This window comes from Pteropus alecto, unplaced genomic scaffold, assembly GCF_000325575.1.
Source record: "Pteropus alecto unplaced genomic scaffold, ASM32557v1 scaffold16, whole genome shotgun sequence".
In the NCBI taxonomy this organism is placed as follows: domain Eukaryota; kingdom Metazoa; phylum Chordata; class Mammalia; order Chiroptera; family Pteropodidae; genus Pteropus; species Pteropus alecto.
In genome coordinates this window covers 7,058,144-7,078,894 of record NW_006438867.1, presented here as the reverse complement: position 1 = coordinate 7,078,894, position 20,751 = coordinate 7,058,144, and the positions used below count along the sequence as shown (strand labels likewise).

The 20,751-nt window shown below is 37.4% G+C and overlaps 1 protein-coding gene across 1 annotated transcript in view; it reads left to right on the top strand.

Moving 5' to 3' along the window:
• MTMR6 (myotubularin related protein 6) overlaps positions 1-20,522 on the top strand; it is a 30,184-nt gene extending 9,662 nt beyond the window's left edge. Inside the window, exons 2-14 of the mRNA XM_006915831.3 lie at positions 1,028-1,144; positions 2,872-3,034; positions 4,200-4,357; positions 4,559-4,687; positions 7,592-7,726; positions 9,794-9,926; positions 10,663-10,772; positions 11,164-11,289; positions 13,539-13,588; positions 14,018-14,218; positions 16,099-16,224; positions 16,306-16,432; positions 18,294-20,522. Of these exons, the coding sequence (XP_006915893.1) occupies positions 1,028-1,144; positions 2,872-3,034; positions 4,200-4,357; positions 4,559-4,687; positions 7,592-7,726; positions 9,794-9,926; positions 10,663-10,772; positions 11,164-11,289; positions 13,539-13,588; positions 14,018-14,218; positions 16,099-16,224; positions 16,306-16,432; positions 18,294-18,554 (1,836 nt within the window). The 3' untranslated portion in view covers positions 18,555-20,522. The remainder of the gene's footprint in view (positions 1-1,027; positions 1,145-2,871; positions 3,035-4,199; positions 4,358-4,558; positions 4,688-7,591; positions 7,727-9,793; positions 9,927-10,662; positions 10,773-11,163; positions 11,290-13,538; positions 13,589-14,017; positions 14,219-16,098; positions 16,225-16,305; positions 16,433-18,293) is intronic.
• Positions 20,523-20,751: the final 229 nt, after the last annotated feature.

The following is a 20,751-nucleotide window of genomic DNA, read 5'->3' as shown; positions in this document are numbered from 1 at the left end:
CTTCAAATTTAGTAAGGGAAAAGAAAATATATGTGGAGGGAAAGTATAGAATTAATGAGATAATGGTTGTTACCTATCTGAAGACATACACAATTTAAGGATCTATAAGGTATAGTGCTATAACTGTGGATGGAAAATTTTAAGTTGGTGTTAGTTATTTTATCCCCTCCCCCATAAGAACAGATAGTAATAAATACTATTTTTTCAAAATAGTAGTCCCCTGTACGTCCCTGGCCAGCTCTATCCCCACTCTCCAGTGGCAGCCTCGAGTGAGTATGTGTGTGTGTGTGTGTGTGTGCGCGCGCGCGCGCGCGTGTCCACAGTTAATGAAGATGTGCTGTGCACCTCACGGCCTCAGCCCCGAAAGGATGCAGAAGCAGCATGTGATGTAATCTAGGCCGGGGGTTTCAGAACCCCTGGGAAATACAGACCTAAGAGGTTGAGGAATTGATTTTCTGAGAAGGATTCCTGGGAGGAGATGACATCAGTGAGCCTTGAAGAACGCTTAGTACTTAGCTGGACTGAAGAGACTATTTTAGGAAGGGAGGATGGTGTGAGTAAGTGGAAGCACAGAGCTGGACACAGGAGAACAAGTGGGAATTTGGAACCATGTAACTATTCCTGATTTAATTTTTCGGGTAGTTTACTTCCATAACTCTACGTAATAACCTTATATATTCACTACTTGACTTGCCAACTTGAAATAAAATATATTGACCCTTGGATACAAAAAACACTTTTGCTTATTCATACCACACCCCTCCTTCCTGTTCGCCTTAATATGTGTGTTAATATTTTTTACAGGTTTCGTCTCTGTTGGTTGTATTTGTAACTGTAAATAGTACCAATGTTGTTTGTGATTTATGTATTCCCCAATATATGTGAAATTTAACATTCAGCATTAAATTAACTCATGTTTTTGACAGAAGAAGGAAAAATTTTGAAAATGGTACATTTAAATCCCAGGATAACAGAAAAAGAATGTATACTACCTTTGAAATGAAAATAACATCTTTTTCTTTTTTAGGTTGAGCAAGTGAAATTACTTGACCGATTCAGTACCAGCAACAAGTCATTGACAGGGACACTGTATCTTACAGCCACACACCTGTTATTTATAGACTCTCATCAGAAGGAAACCTGGGTAAGGAGGAACTCTGACGTTCTGTTTACTGTAATTATAATAATGGACTTGGTCTATTGCGGTGTTTCATTTTGAACACATACAAAAAATTTTAATCAGTTGCCTGTCTCAACCAAAAAGTTTTCAGTCACCTGATCACTTCTTCCTTCCCCCCTAATAAAACAGTGATACCATGTGGAATTCTTTTGTAGAAGACAAGAAAGATTCTTTTATCTGCATATATAATAATAAAATACCTACTTATCTCTTTTAATTTTTAAAAATCTAAGTAATATAGGTACATGTTAACAGATCAAATGGCATATATTCCATAGTATTTTTATACCAAATTGAAATTAGGGTGTTGATTTATTTATTTGCTAGTACAAACAGTGCAGTAATGGATATTTTGCATATGTTTCTTCCCATATGTGTGCCAGAGTTTCTCTGGGGTTATTTGTCTGGGAGTAAAATTACTGGGCCTCAGATAAGTGCAGAGTCATCCTTACTAAGTATGCCGCCTCTCCAAAGTCATTGTTTCAACATATTCTCAGTAGACTATGACACGTTCGCCATCTTCAGCCACATGATAGTGTTACCTTTAAAATTTTCGCCTTTAAAATTTCGTCGGGTGTGTAGTCGTGATTTTACTGATTACAAGAAGGCCTTACTTTCAGGTATTTTGGCTTTAGCTTTCCTTTTCTTTTTCTGTTGAGTTATTTGTCCTGTTATTGATTTTCCAAGCGTTCTGGCTTTTGTGTTTCATCGGTTATGTGTGTCGTACATTACTTCTCCCAGCGTGCGGCTTGTCTTGAGTCTGTCTTTTAAAGTTTAAAATTTTAGCGTAATAGATTTTTTTCTTTTATGCTTTATGCTGTTTTGTGACTTAAAGAATCCTTCCCTACGTCAAGGTCATAGAGATTCTCCTATAGTTTCTTCTAAAAGCTTTTGTTTTGTATTCTAAGTATAAGTTGTTAATATACCTTGGAAATATTTTGGTGGATGGTATGACACACGTGGACTAGGTGATGTGAAGGAAAAGGGTAGGTTGGTATTCAGTAGGAAAACGGAGGGAGCCAAGTGAGGAGGTAGAGCTGCAGGATCCCAGTTAGGGGAGACGCTGAGAGTGTCTGTGAAGGAGCTGGGCTCATCTGAGGATCCAAGAGAAGGCTGTTGTCACTGGAACTTAGTGATGTGGGGAGGGACTTGAAATGAGACTTGTGAAGTGGGAAGTCGTCCCCAGCCATGCCATGCTGAGTGCCGCTCAGCAGGGTAGGGCCTGGTTAGTACTTGGATGGGAGAAATGGGAAATAACATAACTAGATTGCTTTTTGTTTTGCTTTTTAATGGTTACTCTCCTGCCTTGTACAAAATGGATCAAAGAGGGTCAAGAGTAGATACGGAAAGAGCATCTAGGAGGCTTTTTACAGTAATTCAGGTGAGAAACAGTGAGAACATTGCAGCTGGGGGAGTGACAGGAGATGGGGAGAAGTAGACAGCTCACAGACGCCTTTGGGGAACGCGGTTCTCTGGGTTTGATGACGTAGCGAATGTGTGGAGTGATGGAGAAAGTATCGGCACACTTCTGGCTTGGGCATTGGCATTTAAAAATTTTGAGTGTGCGTATGTAGTGTATAACACTGGAAACTTTATTCGAAGAGGGCATTTCTAACATTTGTGCACTGTGGCGCGACTAAGATATTTAGTGCTTTTTAATAATGGCAATCGAATGTTTTTTCGTGCTGTAGATTTTGCACCATCATATTGCCTCAGTAGAGAAACTGGCTCTGACGACTTCTGGGTGCCCACTTGTGATTCAGTGCAAGAACTTCAGGATTGTGCATTTCATTGTTCCCAGAGAAAGAGATTGCCATGACATTTACAACTCTTTGCTACAACTGTCAAAACAAGGTAAGCTGACCTGCTCAGTTCCGAGACGGATTATCTAAGAGCTTTCATTTAATATCTCATTGTTATTTTATACTTTAAGTTACTCTTAAGTCAAGTTCTTATGAACTCTATTCTAAAAATTTTGGCCTAGAAGTAATTAGAAACGTGAGCTCTGAATTGTAATGATGGTTTCCAAAACAGGGGTGATGGTAAGGACAAAGTAAGGCGTTTATGGTACAGACTTAAAAACTAGATTTGTATTAATGTTTCTAAAATCTGTTGGTACCCAGTAGCACAGCTTTTTTTTTTAAGTGTCCCATAACCAAGGGAGTGACTTGGAAATTGATTACTAAATGAAAAATTAAGGAAGATCAAGCTCCTCTGGTAGCAGTGGGACTGATTTATTTAATCGACTGGAGTGGAGCGTGAGGGAGATGAGCAGAGAGAAAAGAGAGGATGAATCCTGCTTTAGCTGAGGTATGAGTGAGAAGGACACAGGCCCTAAGCTGGGTCTTAGCACTGCTATGCCTTAGGGATCTGGAGGCTTCCTTCCCCCAACATGACTGGAATTACTAAGTTCCTGGGTGTTCCTTTTTGTTGCTGAACACCTGGATCGCAGTTCTCTAGGGGCGGGTCTGTGTTCACACTTCTCTCCTAATACGTGAAGCCTATAACATTTATTTCATTGTCCTGGGTTAAGCCACATCTTATGGTAAAGATGCTTCTGTGACTTTAGGGGCCTAAAGTTGTTCAGAAGTAAATGCTCTCTGGACCAATGTGCATTACCATTTTTTGGTCAAAACTACTATAGGAGTATACACGCAATTTCATGTTCCATATGCTACCTCTAGTTTTTCTCTACATCATTAGTTTTACATTTCATTTGGGATAAATAAATGGTAGGAAGTGTCTATTTGTGTCTCTAAAATTTTACTTTTAAGAAAAGGAAATTTGCAGTAGGGTATTTAATGTATAAGTCTCATATTATTTACTAGCTTTTACTGATGATATACATTAAATCTCAGATTCAGAACAAAATGTTTGGTTCAAATACGTTCAGGTGTTAGCCATATCTTTGAAGACTTTAAGGAAAAAATGGAGGGGTAAAACCGAAAATTACTTTTATTTGTGGTGTATTAAGTCTCATAAGTTGCATTTTAACATTTATGTATTTTATATGCTATAGCAAAATATGAAGATCTCTACGCATTCTCTTATAATCCCAAACAAAACGATTCAGAACGACTGCAAGGCTGGCAGCTCATTGACCTCGCTAAGGAATACGAGAGGATGGGAGTGCCAAATTCAAACTGGCAGCTGTCGGATGCCAACCGAGAGTACAAGGTACCTTCGCAGCCTTCCAGGGGAGTCTGGAAAAATGTGGGTACCGGCGAGTCAGGGACTACCAGAGCAGCAAGCTGTCTCTGTATTGCTATATACTCTTCTTCCATTTACTAAGTTCTAAAGGTTTTTAAAGACGTTTTTTAACTTAAGGGTTTTCAAACTACGTGTATGGAATGGTTACGTTTTATCTGATTTTTACAGATTTGTGAAACTTATCCCAGAGAACTCTATGTTCCTCGAATAGCAAGCAAGCCAATCATCGTGGGCAGTTCCAAGTTCCGGAGCAAGGGGAGGTTCCCGGTGCTTTGCTACTATCATCAGCATAAGGAGGTGGGCGCTTCCCCTCACTGTGCAAATGTGGTGGTTGATCCCTCTTCAGGTTTAAGTCTCGAAAAATCACTCACTTTTGCATTAAGAGGTCATTATTATAATGTTGCTGATAGAGAAGTGCTGGCTTTTCACTTAATTACATTTTCAGAATTTTAAAACAAAATTACCCTGAAATACAGAAACTTTCATACTTGCCATCTTTCCCCCATTTGCTCCCTCCCTCCCTCCCTCCTTTCCTTCTTCCTTCTTCCTTCTTCCTTCCACTGTGACTTGAAAATAACGGGATTAGTAAACAGACAGGTTCTCTTCCTTGCCTGTGGTTCTCTTTTGATCCTGTTGGTATTGGGTGAAACCAGATACTTTTGACAAACCAACTACTGAGCAAAGGGAGAGAACCAAGGGTATTTCAGGCTCCCATTTAATAAATAGTAAGCTCTTCAAATTGGAAGCGTTTTGCAATGTGAAGAGGCGAAGAGGGCATCTTTGTACTGAGATGCTATAATAGGGATCGCTCATTATGGTAAAATTTCCTTGCGGCCTGTTAACAGTAATCCAGGAAGTATGATACGTTAAATGCTTTCTGTGTATGAAGTCCTCTCAGTAACTTCCTAAGGCGGGCTCTTCTGATTACCTGTAACTTTCAGATGGGGAACTACAGTTCAGAGGGCCAAAGGCTTTTTCTATACGACAACCAAGAAGTTGAGTTGGGTGCCATTTCTGACTCCCAATTTCTTGAGACCTGATTTTTTTCCTCAGGAAGTTTTTAGGATCTTCTTGCCCCTGCAGTGTTCTGAAATTTCACAGTGATGTGCTTTTCTGTGTTGTTTTAAATTCTATCTGGAAACTCAGATCTCAGTTTGGGGAAGTTGCTCCTCTGTTTCTTTGATAACTTCCTCTCTTCTATTAATTTTCTCTTACTTTTCTGTGTGTGATTGAGCTGACGAGTTGGCTTCCTAACATAAACCAACATTTTTCTTAACCTTCTCTTTGAATTTTTATCTGTCTTTATTTTGTGGAAGATTTCCTCAGCCTTATATCCAGTCCATCTCTTAGATCCAGCCCCCCTCCCCAGCTTTTTTTTTTTTTGCGATAGTGTTTTAAAAATCTAAGAACTCTTTCCTGTTTTTAGACAATTTTCTATTCTTAGATGTCATTACTTCTCTGAAGATATTAAGGATCTTGAAAAAGAATTCTCGTGCTCCCTACGTTAGTTATCTGTTTGCTCAGAGTTTCTTTGTTCTGTTTATTTTGTTTTTTTGTTTTTCATGTCTTTCAAATATCTGATTCTTGGCTGGCCTCTCATACTTAAGAGTGAGGTACTACAAAGCTGTTTAGAAGTCTGTTTGTATGCGTGAGTGATCCCTATCTTTGGATTCTTTCTGCTGTAATTTTCATCCCAATGTGTGTGGTAGGTCTGGCCAGGATCCAAGTGTGGGAAAAGGGATTGGAAGATCAGGTTTTACTTACTCCTGGTTTTTTTGTTTTTGTTTTTGGGGGAGAGGGAGTGCAGTACAGGGCTTCAGTCTCTGCACAGCTATGCCCATTGTCCAGAGTCTTCAGGTTAGTCTTCTTCATAGAATAAACTATGTTCAGGGTGAGGAAAGATCTGGAAGTCTGAACTAGTCCTTAACACAGACGTTCAACCAGCTCTGCCGTTTTCGGCCATACCCCTTCCAGGCTTTCAGAAAGCCACATCCTACACCTTCCTCGGATTTTGTTGCTCAAAATATTTGCTTCTCATTGACTCAAACAATTTGGCAGCTTTCTTTGCTCTGGTAAATTGGTTATTACTTGTCACTCTGCTTTCATTTCCCTAAATCTTATTGCCATCTGTACTTTATTTTTGTCTCCTTTCTCATTCTCTTTGACTTTTTGGTTTTATACATATTGTTTCTCTATTAGAACTTTAAGTTGGGTTTTAGAAGAGAGCCAGAGGTAAAAAGTAAAACTTTGAACAAAAGTTCCTAATCTGCTTTTCAAAACAAAGTCATAGGGAGTTAGGACTGGTTATGACCTGTTTGACACACTCATGTTTGTATACATGTTTTATTGGAAGTCTAGGCTGAAAATAGATATTCAGTGCCCAGCTTAACAAATCAGAGAGTAGGTCTGAAAGAAATTTAATAAGGCAGTCCTCATTTTCTTCTACCTTAAATTTTTATGTTTTTTTTTTTTTTTTTGTATGTGTGAATTTAAATTGTGTAACTGTGAATTTTATATATCGTTTTTTCCCCTAACGATACCGTGATTGGAATGTTTGGGTAGAGTTAAGTTGGAGTTGGTGTGGATGAGGGTAGAGAAAAAATATATGGGTCTAAATCTTGTAAATCTTTTCTTAAGACTTTGAACAACACTAAATATCTAATTTAATGTTTACTACTTCTTACAGATATTTTTGCTCTCTTAGATTGACTATATTTTAACCCAAATTGAATCGAAGCTCATTTTTCTCATTTTATGTCCCATTTTATATGAAGATTACTGATTTCTAATTAGAGCTCTGAAAGCCTTTGGAAAGTAAAAGTTCAAATCCTGTTCTACATTTATTTACTGGTCTCTTACTTGAATTCGAGTTGAAGGTATCTTGTTTTCTAGGGCACAGAATGCAAGTATCTTTGTAGGTTACATGATAGGAGATTGACTAGAACTGCTTCTAAGGACCTAAGATTTTTTTCATCAGACTGGCTAGGGAGGCCTTTAGGTTTCGTAGAAGAGGATATTGGGGAAAATTAAGTAACTTCAAGATATTGAAGTAGTATTTAATTCAAATAGGATTTCAACATTAATTGTCCTACCAATTTTTAAACAGATTGCACATTTGAACTTTTTTTTTCTTTTAAGCATTTTTTTGACACATGTTTTAGACATCTTTGGATAATCTGTTTTCTGTCCTTTTAAAATTAGGCTGCCATTTGTCGGTGTAGTCAGCCACTGTCAGGATTCAGTGCCCGGTGCCTGGAGGACGAACATTTGCTTCAAGCCATTAGTAAGGCCAACCCGGTCAACCGCTACATGTACGTCGTGGATACCAGGCCCAAAGTACGTGTCTTGGGTGCAGTGCAGTCTCTTAGTTTAGTTATCTTCGTTACTTTAATCATAAAGGGTTGACCAGCTTGTCCGTATTTAACATCTGAATCCTAGTTTTAAACTAACCGAGGCTAATGATCCTAAGGGATACCGACTTAGGAGACCACTTTCGCAGTAACCCAAATGATGATTTCTTAGGTTTTCTGATATATGTAAATTTAGGAAAGCTGAGTGTTATTGGGAACTGTTGATGGTGTATTAGTATTATGTTATTGTGAAGAAATACTAAATAGTGTGTGTTGTGAAACATTAGAAATTTTTATTATTTTTTTGTAGAATTTTCAATTGGCAAAATACTTTGTGTTAAAATAATGGACATTAATTTGAAATATTCAGGAAAATAAGGAAAACAGTTAATGAGTTAGCTTAGGAAACATTAAATTAGAGAATCGTAAACAGGAAATAGTTGGTCTGTTAGACATGTTACGTAAGGTTAAATTTTTGTCATTGGAACAAATGTCAGAATCCCATTTTCTTTTTATAAACAGTTAACCAATTCATATAGGATCCTGAAACTAAAGTAATTAAAATCCTCAATGATAATAGCTAACATTACTTTTAATTTTTATTATAGCATCGCATGCAGAGCTGGTGGGCTACACAAAAGGACATTGGCAGAATTATAGTGAGGATTTCTTCAAAAATCTGGAATGATGAGAAAATAAGAGAAAGCGATGAGAAAAAGCGAGTGAGCGATACAGACCACAATTTTAGTCAGCTTTGTTGAAAAGATTGGTAGCGGTTTTAGAAGTAATTCTCATCATTATGTAGACTCACAAAAGATAATAGAGAAAACAGAAGATAATTAATTTGAGTAAATTAAGGAATAGTAAAAATTAGAAACTGATAATTTGATAAGCTCTTCTTTTGTTAAAAAGACTTTTTTAGAAGTGAAGAGTGTTGATGATATCTATTGTAAGAAAAATTCTATTTTACTTCCTTGTATAATGTAGGTAGATCAACTGTTACAACTATTTTTAGGTAATGTTAGATATAGATGATTATAATACAAGACTTTCTGAATATAAGATCTGAGGGCGATTTGTTTTTCAGGAATCTTTTATTTGTGTAATTGACTTCTGCAAAGAAAATATATCTTTGATTGTTTTGTTTTAGAAGTAAAACTTAAGTAGTAATACTGTGAATACATTTTAATATCTCTTATCTCAGTCGTCATAGGTGCTAAATAACTAATGAGTCAGTAAATAAAATTCAACTGTATTTGTTACCAACCTGGGCCCCAGTCCACTGAATGAAAAGTGACTTTTTCTTCCCAAAATTTTTTTTTCATATTTCATATGAGTTCATAAGACTGTTTGGTCAGTTGTGATAATGTGCTATATAAAATCCTAGCCTGAAAGAATTAAACATGGCAAATCTTAAGAGAACCTCTGATAGTATTTGACTACGAGCAGCCTGCTTTCTCCCTAGAGATCAGTTTATCTTTCGCCCAATTCTTGGAGCTATGTCAAGCTAGCAGACTATGTTCTGTGTTACATACCGTGTGGGCCCCCAGTAATCTCTAATACGGAGGACCTCAGATAACCTGACGTATACTTCAGGTCTGATTTCCAAGGTCTCTGGGGCTTTCTGAATGATCAAGTGCTCCAGGCTTGTTTTGAGGTGACTCTCATAGGTTCATTCTGTAAAAGAAAAACTGCTCAACTCTGAATCAGTTAGGATTTAGATAGGAGAGCTTTCTTTTTTAAAATTTTGAAATATTACAAACATGGAAAACTGACTGAAAATATAAGTGAATTAGTTTTATATATTATTTGTGGGGAACTTCCGGTCTGACCTTGCCATTGTATAGTAATCACGTTGTTACTGTGTAGTGTCCTCCTTTACTATTATAATTAACATGTGACATGTTGATTTATAAAAAATGGTAGCACATTCAGTTTTGATAAGTTCCTTTAAACTTTCTGCTAGCTAAACTGTGGTTTATTTAGTGTTTTCATGATATTTCGGGAAGTTGAAAGCAATTTGTCTCTAAATTTCTAAAATTTAAATTTTTAGCTGAATGCAATGGCCAACAGAGCAGCTGGAAAAGGTTATGAAAATGAAGATAACTATTCTAATATTAGATTTCAGTTTGTTGGAATTGAAAATATTCATGTCATGCGGTCCAGCCTTCAGAAATTATTGGAAGGTATGATTATTGCTTACCTTCTAGTCCACTTTGTTCTACAGAAATATGCTAGTCAAACATAAAATTTAAAGTTATGTAATTTAAAACTTTCTAATAACATTCTAAGAAGTAAAAAGAAACAGTTGAAATTAATTGTAATAATGTACTTAACCTAATATATTAAAAACATGTTATAACATAATCGATATAAAAGTTAGTAATGCTATGTTTTACTTTTTTTTGCCTTTAATCTTAGAAATTGACTGGTGTGTATTTTACACTCAAAATGCATCTCAATTTGGACTACCCACACATCAGGTGTTCAGTAGCCATATTTGGGTAGTAGCTACTGTATTGGGCAGTATAATTCTAATGGTTTTACAAAAAATTGTTATTGTTAGATATTTTCGATTAGTCAGTACAGTTAAGATTAATTTATGATAATATTCTATTCAAGTATTAAGGTATCTTTCTAGTCAAGGTGTGTAATTTAAAAAATTTAAATAGTAGACTGTTTTTAATGAAACACTTGTGCTGTAATTTTTTTATAAAAGTAGTTAGGAACATTTTTTTCAAGCACAAAGAATGATGGGAAAATGTAACAAAAATCCATTATTGAGCTTCTAATAGCATCTTTTCATTTTTAGAGTCTTGCCTATGTATTTGTCCTCTTTTTCCCCCATTCACTCGCATGGATATCTTGAATAGAAGTGCAAACTCTAGCCATTCTAATTGAATCATTTCTCTCCTTTTTTAGTCAGTGGTACCAAAGGGCTTTCTGTCAATGATTTCTACTCCGGTTTGGAGAGCTCGGGTTGGCTTCGCCACATCAAAGCTGTAATGGACGCTGCAATCTTCTTAGCCAAAGTAATAACTTCATCGCTCTTTCTGGTTTTGGGGTTTATAATGGTTGGGAAGCAATGGATATATTCTGTTGAGTGCTGGTATCTTTTCCAGTCAGATAACTTTTATTATGTTTTACCTTTTTTAATGAGGTTCACTTAATTCGAGCTTTAAAAATATCATGTAGCACTTCATGTAGGGACTTAAAAAGAAATTCCCAAACACTTTGAAAAGCATTTTTGTCTTTGTTTGCTTTGTGTTTTCTCATTTTTTGGAAATGATGCTGTGACAGCGTTTTCATGGCAGTCCTAGCTCTTCTTTATAATGCGATACTTAATGGTTCTGATAAGTAGACTTACCAATTCACTTAAAATGTGTTCTGCTAGAATCTAAGTATGTGATCTGTCTTTTTCAGGCAATAATGGTTGAAAATGCTAGTGTGTTGGTGCATTGTTCTGATGGCTGGGATAGGACTTCCCAGGTGTGTTCCCTCGGCTCCCTGTTATTGGATTCCTACTACAGGACGGTCAAAGGATTCATGGTAAGGAGATATTTGGGTAGACCAGTGGTTCTCAAAGTGATTTTTGCGTCCCCGGAGACACTGGGTAATGTCAGGAGAAGCGTTGATTGTTACAGCCAACGGAAGGGGTGCAGCCGGCACCCAGGTGGCAGAGGCCCAGGATGCTATCAGTATCCTCTGCTGCACCGGCAGCCCCGCGGCAAAGGGCTGTCTGGCCCACGTGTCAGTGGTGCTGATGCTGAGAGACCTCAAGTTAGACCAATTTCCACTTTGGCCACCTTTTATGACAAACAGTTTTAGATTTAAAAGTTTTTTTCCCTAACAGTATTACAATAGAAATACTCAGTATGTTCCCTTCATATTTATCTAACAAATGTAAGTAAAGTAGTAAAACAAGCCATAAATAAAAGTACTTAAAAATCATATTTTTGAAGAAATGTTCTATTTAAAACTCCAGTTGTTAGTTGTATTTACATGTTAGGTTTGTATCTGAGGATTAGATTTCTAATTGAACAGATTTTCTGCTTTGTGAAACTAATACCCTGGCTCCTGTTTTTTTGTTTGTTTTTTGAACGTATGATCAGATTAACTCGTGTTTTCAAAATTTACATCTTAACTCATGGCAAGTAAACAAAGAGATGGGGGAAGGTTTTCATTTATTTGGAATTATTAATTGCCATCTAACAGCAAGGAAAGGTCCCAGCAGCATTGTTTTGTGGCACTGACTTACTGAATCTAGAACAAGACAAATGGAAGTACTGCTAATAAAATAGCATCCAGCTTACCGTGGGAGTGTAAGATAAGGAATGTTTTCTTTGCCGCGTTCGGCTTTGTTCGCTGGCCATCCAGAGGAAATCACGTGATGCATGACCAGGGACAGTGCGAGAGCGTCTCAGGCAAAAGGAGCAGTGGGGACGAAAGCATAGCTGCTTTAGGTGACCGTAGGGGATCGGGGTGAGCTGGGGACAGGGGTGCTTGGGTGCAGGAGAGTAGAGTGAGGTGAGGGCCTGGGGAGGAGGAGACCAGAGTTTGGATAGTGAGCTCCATCAGAAGGCTTTAAACACAGGAAACAGTAACTTGTTTAGATTTGCTTTAAAAAAAAATGTCTTAAAGGCAAAGGGGAGTGGGAATGGACATTAGGAGACCAGAATAGGAAATGGTAGAACTTGGGAGAGAGAAGAGGGCCAGGACTAAGGTAGGACGACAGGGGTGCAGGAGGAAGTGACGGGTTCAACCCCCAGGGATGTTAAGGCAGCAGAGTGGGTGAGCCTGGTGCTCAGGGGGATGTGGAGAGGAAGAGGGGAGGCCTTCTGGGATGAGTCCAGGCTCTGGGCCCCGTGGATGGTGCTGTGCTCCCGCTGTTCACTGAGATGAGCAGAGGCCAAGTTCAGTGAGAGGGTCTGAGATGCGGGTGTGTAGGGGGGTGGCAGGACTCGCAGCAGAGGCTGAGGCTACAGCTCGAGATCACCTGCCTGAGGCCACGTGGGCATAGAAGTGGTGAAGCTAGGACCTGAGTCTATGCGGTACGACTCCAGAAACTGCATCTTTGCCCGTCTATCCGGCCGTCCAGAGAGGTTCAAGACAGAAGCTCAAAGTGGCCATTTTGACACCAAAAAGAATGCAGTTCATAATTATATGATGAAATTATAGCATGTAGTAAATACTAAGGAGATACATTGTTTAGATTAGACTGAAAAAAAAATTAGAAGCCTATTATTTCAGTGCAATTGCGACAGAAAACAGATAAAGATGGTCCATTAAAGAAGAGTTTAGATATTGACGTTTGGATTTGAATATAAACTTTTCATTGGTTTCTTTATTATTCTGTTTTTAAAAGTATGATGGAAGTAGCATACAAGTAAGCCAAAGATTAGAAACATAACCCCAGTCTAGCACCCACGATTAACCACTATTAACATTTTGATTTACATTTTTCTACCCTTTTTCTAGGCATGTATCATTATTACACATACAAAAATGTATATATAATAGTGCTATATAAGAGACACTTTTCACTTAAACTGTAATAAATACAACCAAAAAGTTATGACTACCATATTTCTTTTGATGTATCATTTTTACTCTTTATTAAACCAACCTCTAATCCAGGTTGTTGCTGTCTTTAGCCTATAATTAAAAAATATATATAGATTTTTCTTTGCAACCATAAGTTAAAAGTCTAAATACTGTTTTTAAGATAATAGGATTTAAGCCATTCTAAAAAAAAAAAAAAGGTAATTATAAAAGGGATTTTACTTTTTTTCATCAAGGTCTTAATAGAAAAGGATTGGATCTCCTTTGGACATAAATTTTCAGAGCGGTGAGTCAGAGTTATACATTTATATGTTTTGTAAAAATAGTAAAACTAGTTGGAGAGCCAGAATGTTTCTGTTCTCCATGAACTCGCATGTGCAGTGGGAGGTGAGAGTGTGATACGGATTTTTGTATGAAGACTGATGTAATTTTTTCTGTCATTTCATTCGATTCTCATACTTTTGTTAATTTTCATGGCAATTTATTACCTTCCTGTTTCTCGGGATTATAGCAGGTAGAAGGTAATAGACCCTTTAAAATTGTGATTGAAAAACTCATAGGTATAAATTGTTTCAATAAAACATTACAGTTCTTTTATGCCAATGTAGGAGTCTTTTAGGAGTTCATTGTTGATTTGTGTTTAAATTTAACAATATTTGAACAATTGACTTCTTTCAGAGACAGTTTTAAAAACTTGTACTTTCTGGGGGGTTAGGTGTGGCCATTTGGATGGTGACCCAAAGGAAGTCTCACCGGTGTTTACTCAGTTCTTGGAATGTGTGTGGCATTTGACCGAGCAATTTCCACAAGCCTTTGAATTCAACGAAGCGTTTCTTCTTCAGATCCATGAACACATTCATTCGTGCCAATTCGGAAACTTCCTTGGAAATTGTCAGAAGGAAAGAGAAGAACTCAAGTAAGACGGTTTGATTAAATGGGCTCTTTTTTTCCCTACTTAAGTGAGGTCTGACATGAAACTGCATGTTTGTTGAAGTGAATAAGATATCTTGACAGTATGAAATAGAACTGAATTTTATTGTAAAGGTTTTATTGTTTGTATTTCTGAAGCCAAGTACCGTCTGGATATCCCTTACACCCTCAGGTTAATAGTAAAAATATGTTTTTAAAATCTGTTTTGAAGTGTAGCATATATATATCATAAGTCTGAAGCTCAATAAATCTTAAACTCATCCACCTATGTAACCAGCACCAAGAAGAGCAACCATTATCAACAGCCTATAATCTCTTGATGCTCCTTTCTAGTCTGAATATATATTTAGAACAGAAAAATCTTTATTTCCTAGAAAGTATTGGTAACTAAGTTTTAAAGTGTGGTAAAAGATCTAAAAACTCTGGGTAATATAAATTCAAGTGAAGCCTTATAGCTGTCCTCATATTTCTAAACAGACAGTTCTTTGGGGAAATAAATCTCCCTGTGCTGGTTGCAGTATGTCTGTCCGTGATTGGGTCTCACACCTGTTCTTTGGGATCAGGGGCTTCAGGGAAATCTGGGGTGAGGCTATGAGAGAGCTTTATCTATTTTTAGGTTGGATTTCTGAGTTTAGATTTCTTACAGTAGTTGGTAAAGAGTAGTTATAGATTTTTGAACATCCAAGTGGCATATTAGAGAGGCTAACTCCGCTAGTAGTTGGAAGACAGCTCCCAGCAGACAGTATGATTCTGAGATGTGTAAAGGGAATGAGTGAAATGGAGTGTGATGGGGATGAGCGACTCAGAGAACATGAGACTTTAGCTCTGTGGTTTAGTATCTCACAGCAGATTTTCACAGTCAGGAGAGGTGAGCCCTGGAGTACAGAGCTATTTTGAGAAAAAACTATCCTCTGTTTATCAGACATCCTCATAAGTAGGAAGATGTTCATAAAAATGTGTACTTTTCAGCAGTTTTTCTCTAAAAACATACCTGTTGGTCATCTTAGGGGTTGTGAAAAAATGAGCAGATTCTCCCCCTTATTCCCATATCCTTATCTGTTTTATGTTTATTTGGTAAATATACCATCTAAAACCATTTATTCACCTACTTCACCTACTTACTCTTAGATTTGCAGTATAATTGGCTTTTCTTAATTCTGAATAATGTCCTGATTTTTCCTAATTCCTTTTTTTTTTTTGTACCCTCTCACACTTAAATTTGTCTCTGCCCTGTAGTACATGCCATTATGGCCCAGATGTGGGGCCAGGAGAATAAGGCCAAACAGACACATCAGTACCTCGTCTGTGTACATTTGACCCTTGAACAGTGAGGATTGGGATACCGACCCCCTTCCCCACTCAGTTGAAAATCCCTGTGTAGTTTAAGTTGGCCCTCCACCTCCATAGATTCGAAAATACCGTTTTTGGTCATGGTTGGTTGAATCTACGCATGTGAAACTCAGGGACGTGAAGGGCCAACTGCATATATGTTGACATGTTGTTAAAATATCCGTGTGTAAGTGGACCCGCACACTTCAAACCCATGTCTTGTGAGGGTCGACTGTCCGTGTGTGGTGATTTGAAGCAGGTTACCGGAGACCAGGATTATGAAACTGTGACCTCAGAGGAATCTCTCTGAAAATGTGTGGTCGTGAGAGAAAATGGCACGTCTGTGTTGTGTTGGTTTTATTGCACGATTATAAGTAAAAAAGGAGAAAAAGAGAATACAGAATCCAGAGACAAGGTGACATTAAACTGAATAGAAGGAGAAACAAAAGCTTAAATCTACTGGGGAAGTAATTGCCTGATTTATAAAACTGCGTGTCGGCATCGGTGGGAAAGGTCTGTGTGTCTCTCGTCACATAGGTTGAAGGAGAAGACGTACTCCCTGTGGCCGTTTCTTCTGGATGACCAAAAGAAGTACTTCAATCCTCTGTACAAGTCTCAGAAATTGGCAGTTTTGGAGCCAAATACAGTATCTTTCAATTTTAAGTAAGTTGGCGTCATCAAAGTGTTTATATTCTATTTTTCTCATGCACAGTTCATTGAAAAAAAATTTTTTTTTGGTCAAAGGTTTTGGAGAAACATGTACCACCAATTCGATCGAACATTGCATCCTAGACAGTTGGTGTGTAATATAACTGTGAACATGAATGAGGAAAATGAACAGCTAGAGAAGGATATTAAAGACTTGGAATCTGTAAGTATTCTGAAGTATCTAATGTAATATGTTTGGAATGTTAAATTTGTTTACTTGCCCGTTCTTAGTGTAAATTCGTATATATAGAAACCTCATAAGTATTCATGATTGCTTCAAAATCAGACCTCCTTTGATTAGATTAGTTTGAATCACTTTCCCTGAATTTTAAAATATATTGAAATGTCTGAAGTATGTAGAAAAGTAGAGATATAAAATAATAAGTATTGGGGTATCTACCACCTAGCTGTGTGATATTTCAGCATTTACCATGTGTGCCTCAGCTCTTTTATGTTTTTGTTCTAAGAAACGAAACATCATCGATCTTGAAGACCCCGTGTACGCTCTCCCGCCCCCCGCCCCCTTCCTTTCACTGACTGCGTTTGGTGTTCGCCATCCCTGGGCATACTCGTATACTTCTGCTATATCTGTTCGTAGCCATGACAATTTATAATAATGTTTTGTGGGTTTTTAAATATTTTTATTACATATCGAAAAAGTACGAAAGGATATAGTTTCTGTATGAGGTATAAAGGGCAGGCAACAAATACCATGACCGCCCTTGTACCCTTCACTCAAGAAGAAACTGCATGTTTTAAACCTACGTACAGATCGTCAGACCGTGATGCTTCATTTTGCCCAACATTGTTTTGAAATTCATCTGTGTCGACACATGTAGCTTCAGTTCACTTTTGTTAATAACTACTGTATGATATTCTCTTGTATGAACCTATCGCAGTCTGTCCGTTCAGCTGCTGAACATTTAGATCGTTTTCAGTTTTGGATTTCCATGATAACAAGTGGAGTTGAATGACTTTTCATGTGTTTCTTGGCCATTTGGTTTTTCCTTTCTGTGAATGGCCTATTCAGACCTCTGGCTCATTTTTCTGTTGGCCTAGCGGCCTTTTTCTTATTGATTTGTAAGAGTTCTCTATAACCAGACAGTGATTCTTTGTTAGTTATATATACGTATCACAGATGGCTTGTCCAGTCTATTCTTGTCCTCTCCATTTTATTTATGGTACGTTTTATATAGATGTTTTGAATTTTAATGTAGTCAAATGGATCGATCTTTATGTTTTATGCTTTTTGTGTACCTCGTTTAAGAAATCCTTTTCCAACCCAAGAGTTTTCTAGAATCTTTTTTTTGCCATCATATATAACCACAAAGAAATCAGTAAGTGCATATTTTTAAAACCCTGGACAGTTGTCATAACTTAGTTAAGACTGTCTTGTCTGCCTCGCAGGCAGGCGTGCACCTTAGTCATCAGAGAGGTGACTGAGTAAACTGTAGGAGGACATGTTAAAAAGGGGCAAGTTCAAGATCCATGTAATTTCAGATGATCGTCTGGAGATCAGCCCAGGGATTTGGAGAGTGTGACATTCTGCCAAAGAATACTTTAAAAATCTTCTGTTTTTTAAAAAACCAAAGCTCCGTTGTGTCCTAAAGCCTGTGTGTTCAACTAACAAACCGTTGCAGGAAAACCATGTCAGAAAGCTCTTTAGGCATAAAATCTTCAGCTGAGTATGTGTTTATTGTATTTTGCAGTTGTGAATTTAGGATGAATATACATTTCTTTATAAAATGTTTACTTTTCATACTTTCTGGTTAATATATGCCTTTTTCAGATATAAAAGCCTAGTGATCGTTTGCTGTCGAGTATAAAGACTTAACCATTTTCCATTGCAAAAGTCGTAAATGTGAATTCTCCACCATGTGTTATTCAACTGCACTAGATTTTATTTTTCGAGATTTAATTTTGTAGTAAACCCGAAGAGAACATTTACAAAAGCGTGTTTTCACATACATTGAACATGTACTATGTGCAGTTAGTAACTTCTTTCAAATTTGGATTTGTTCTAGAAAATTAAGCAACACAAAAAAGAGCAAATAGATGGAGTTTTCACCAAGGAATTGTTACATTCAGTTCATCCCGAGTCACCTACCCTCAAAACCTCCCTGTGTTTTAAGGAGCCAGCTCTGCCCCCCGTGAGTGACACTCTTCGAACCATAGAGGGCAGCAGCCCCGCAGACAATCGCTACAGCAGCTACGCCGAGGAGTTTGCCAAGCCCGAGCCCGCCATGGTCAGCCTGGAGTACGGCGTGGCCAGAATGACTTGTTAGAGTGTGTTCTGGACCGACCACGGTGCAGGAATTGGACTGTTATTGTGAGGGTGATCTGTGCGCATGACCAAGAGGAATTTGTCTAATAATGATCTTAGAGTTTAACAGTAGGTTAATAGTTGAAGAAAGGATAATAACTGTTCTCGTGAGAGGAATAAGTCAGTTTAATTGCATTTCTAGCAAGGAATGACTTTCATTTCTTTAAGAAACAAGTCGTTTTGGCAAATTTACTCAAAACAATTTGCATTGTATACTCGTGAACTGCCATTCTGTATGATTTGTATTTCAGTTACAGCCAAACATGAATAGCCTTAAATATAATTTAATTGTCAGAAAACAAAACTTGAGAAGGTGGTCCCTTACTTAATAATTTACATGGCATGTACTTTCGACGATGTAACCGTGTGACTACGACTATTTACATGCTTTGCCTATGAGTGATGTTTAATGTCGAAGTGCCACAAAAAGCATTTCTCAGAAAGCCTTAAAATCTCAGTTTATTCTTTATTCTTTAGTTTCATAGCGTAGAGCAGGATTGTTTTGGCTTTCTTTTCGTCAGCCTTGTTTTATTTGCGAAGAGCCGTGTGCTCATTCCCGCTGCTGTGCAGGTGCGAAAGCCGTGGCAGAGGCACACCGTCAAGTTCATGTTTAGCTGGTCCCACCTCCACAGTCAAAGTTAATGAAACCGAAGTCTTTATTCCAATTCCAACTTGGAATCAGATTAGTACTACATTTGATGACTTATTATTTGTAACATCGGTTATTGACTTTTTGGATCTATGTAAGCACACTTGACTGTCTTTTATGTGTGGATTACTGCATTCTGTTGATTATTTTGTGGTTGGTTTTATCCCTTTGATAACTGTGTGAGTGTAAAAACCTAAAGCTCTAAAGCTTCTTAGAAACAATGAATAGTACGTGTGTATGTTCTTAAACTGTCGCAGCTCTCAGTGAGTCACTGCTGTTACTGAGAGTATCTTACGTTCAGTTTCCCAAACATTTTGGGGGAAAAACAAAAGGAAAGTACAGATAGTTTAGATTTCGCTTGCTTCTATGAATCTAAAAGCAGTCATTTCTATGCGAAATTTTATTTGCTCTTATTATAGAAGAAAAAGGGAAAATGAAGGCTAGCCTAATACAAAATGCTCAAGAAAACAAATGCTAGGAAGAGTTTCATTTTGCCATGTTATGTTAACTGTTTATTCCATGGACTAGTACATATCTTTAAATTACAAAAAAGAAAAAAAATCACTTGCCGTCGATGGCTTGCCGGGAGGGGACAACCCACATTCACACGGGGCCTGGGGGCCTGAGGACAGGACTGCCCAAGCCAGCTGGCTTTAAAATGGAAAGTTTAAGTAGCATGGGTAGCACGAAGTACAATTCAAGGCTACTAGGAAGTATACGTGGGATCGCTCATGCTTCTCTTTATTACACTTGTATCTATTACTAGTTTTGAACATAAATATCTTTTTCAAGTGGAAAAACAGCTTTAGTGTATGAGAGCTTATGTAATCCTGTTTATTTTTTCAATGCTTTCTGTAACATTAGATAAGAAAAATCCTCCTTTTTAAACAGTAACAGAAATGCACTATATATAAAATATAATTTGTGATATTTCAGCACTGGGACAGGAAACTTAATCTTCGCAACCACAAAGGGAAAGCTTTTGTGCCTTGTTACTTGGTTCCAGTACCGATAGTGGTTTTAGAATCTTCCATGGGAGACTTCTTATATTCAGCTCTTTGGTTTATTATCTTAATCTTCAACTCGAGGCACATATATGTGTTTATATGCTCACATATGGACTGAAAAATCAGTTAACGTCCTAAGTGACATATAGGGCATATGTTGGCAAAAAGCGTATTGTAAAATTGGATTTACATTCAGTGTGTTTGGGAATGTATAGCATGTAAATTATTTCATATATTATTTAAAAGTAATTAAATGTTCACGTTTTACTTTGAATGTTTTTCTTTTGGGAAAGAAACAAATGGGATCAAGTTGTAGTTGTGTTTTTTTCCCGTCACCTAGGCAAATGGACCTGCACATTATACTAATTATAACAGTACCAGGTTGGAGAAGTTCATTTTCCAAAAGATGGATATTGATAACAACATATACAAAAGTAATTTCCAAACTATATAAAAGACTTTAAGGTTTAGCAGATATAGTTGATTATTTCCTTCTGTGCTCC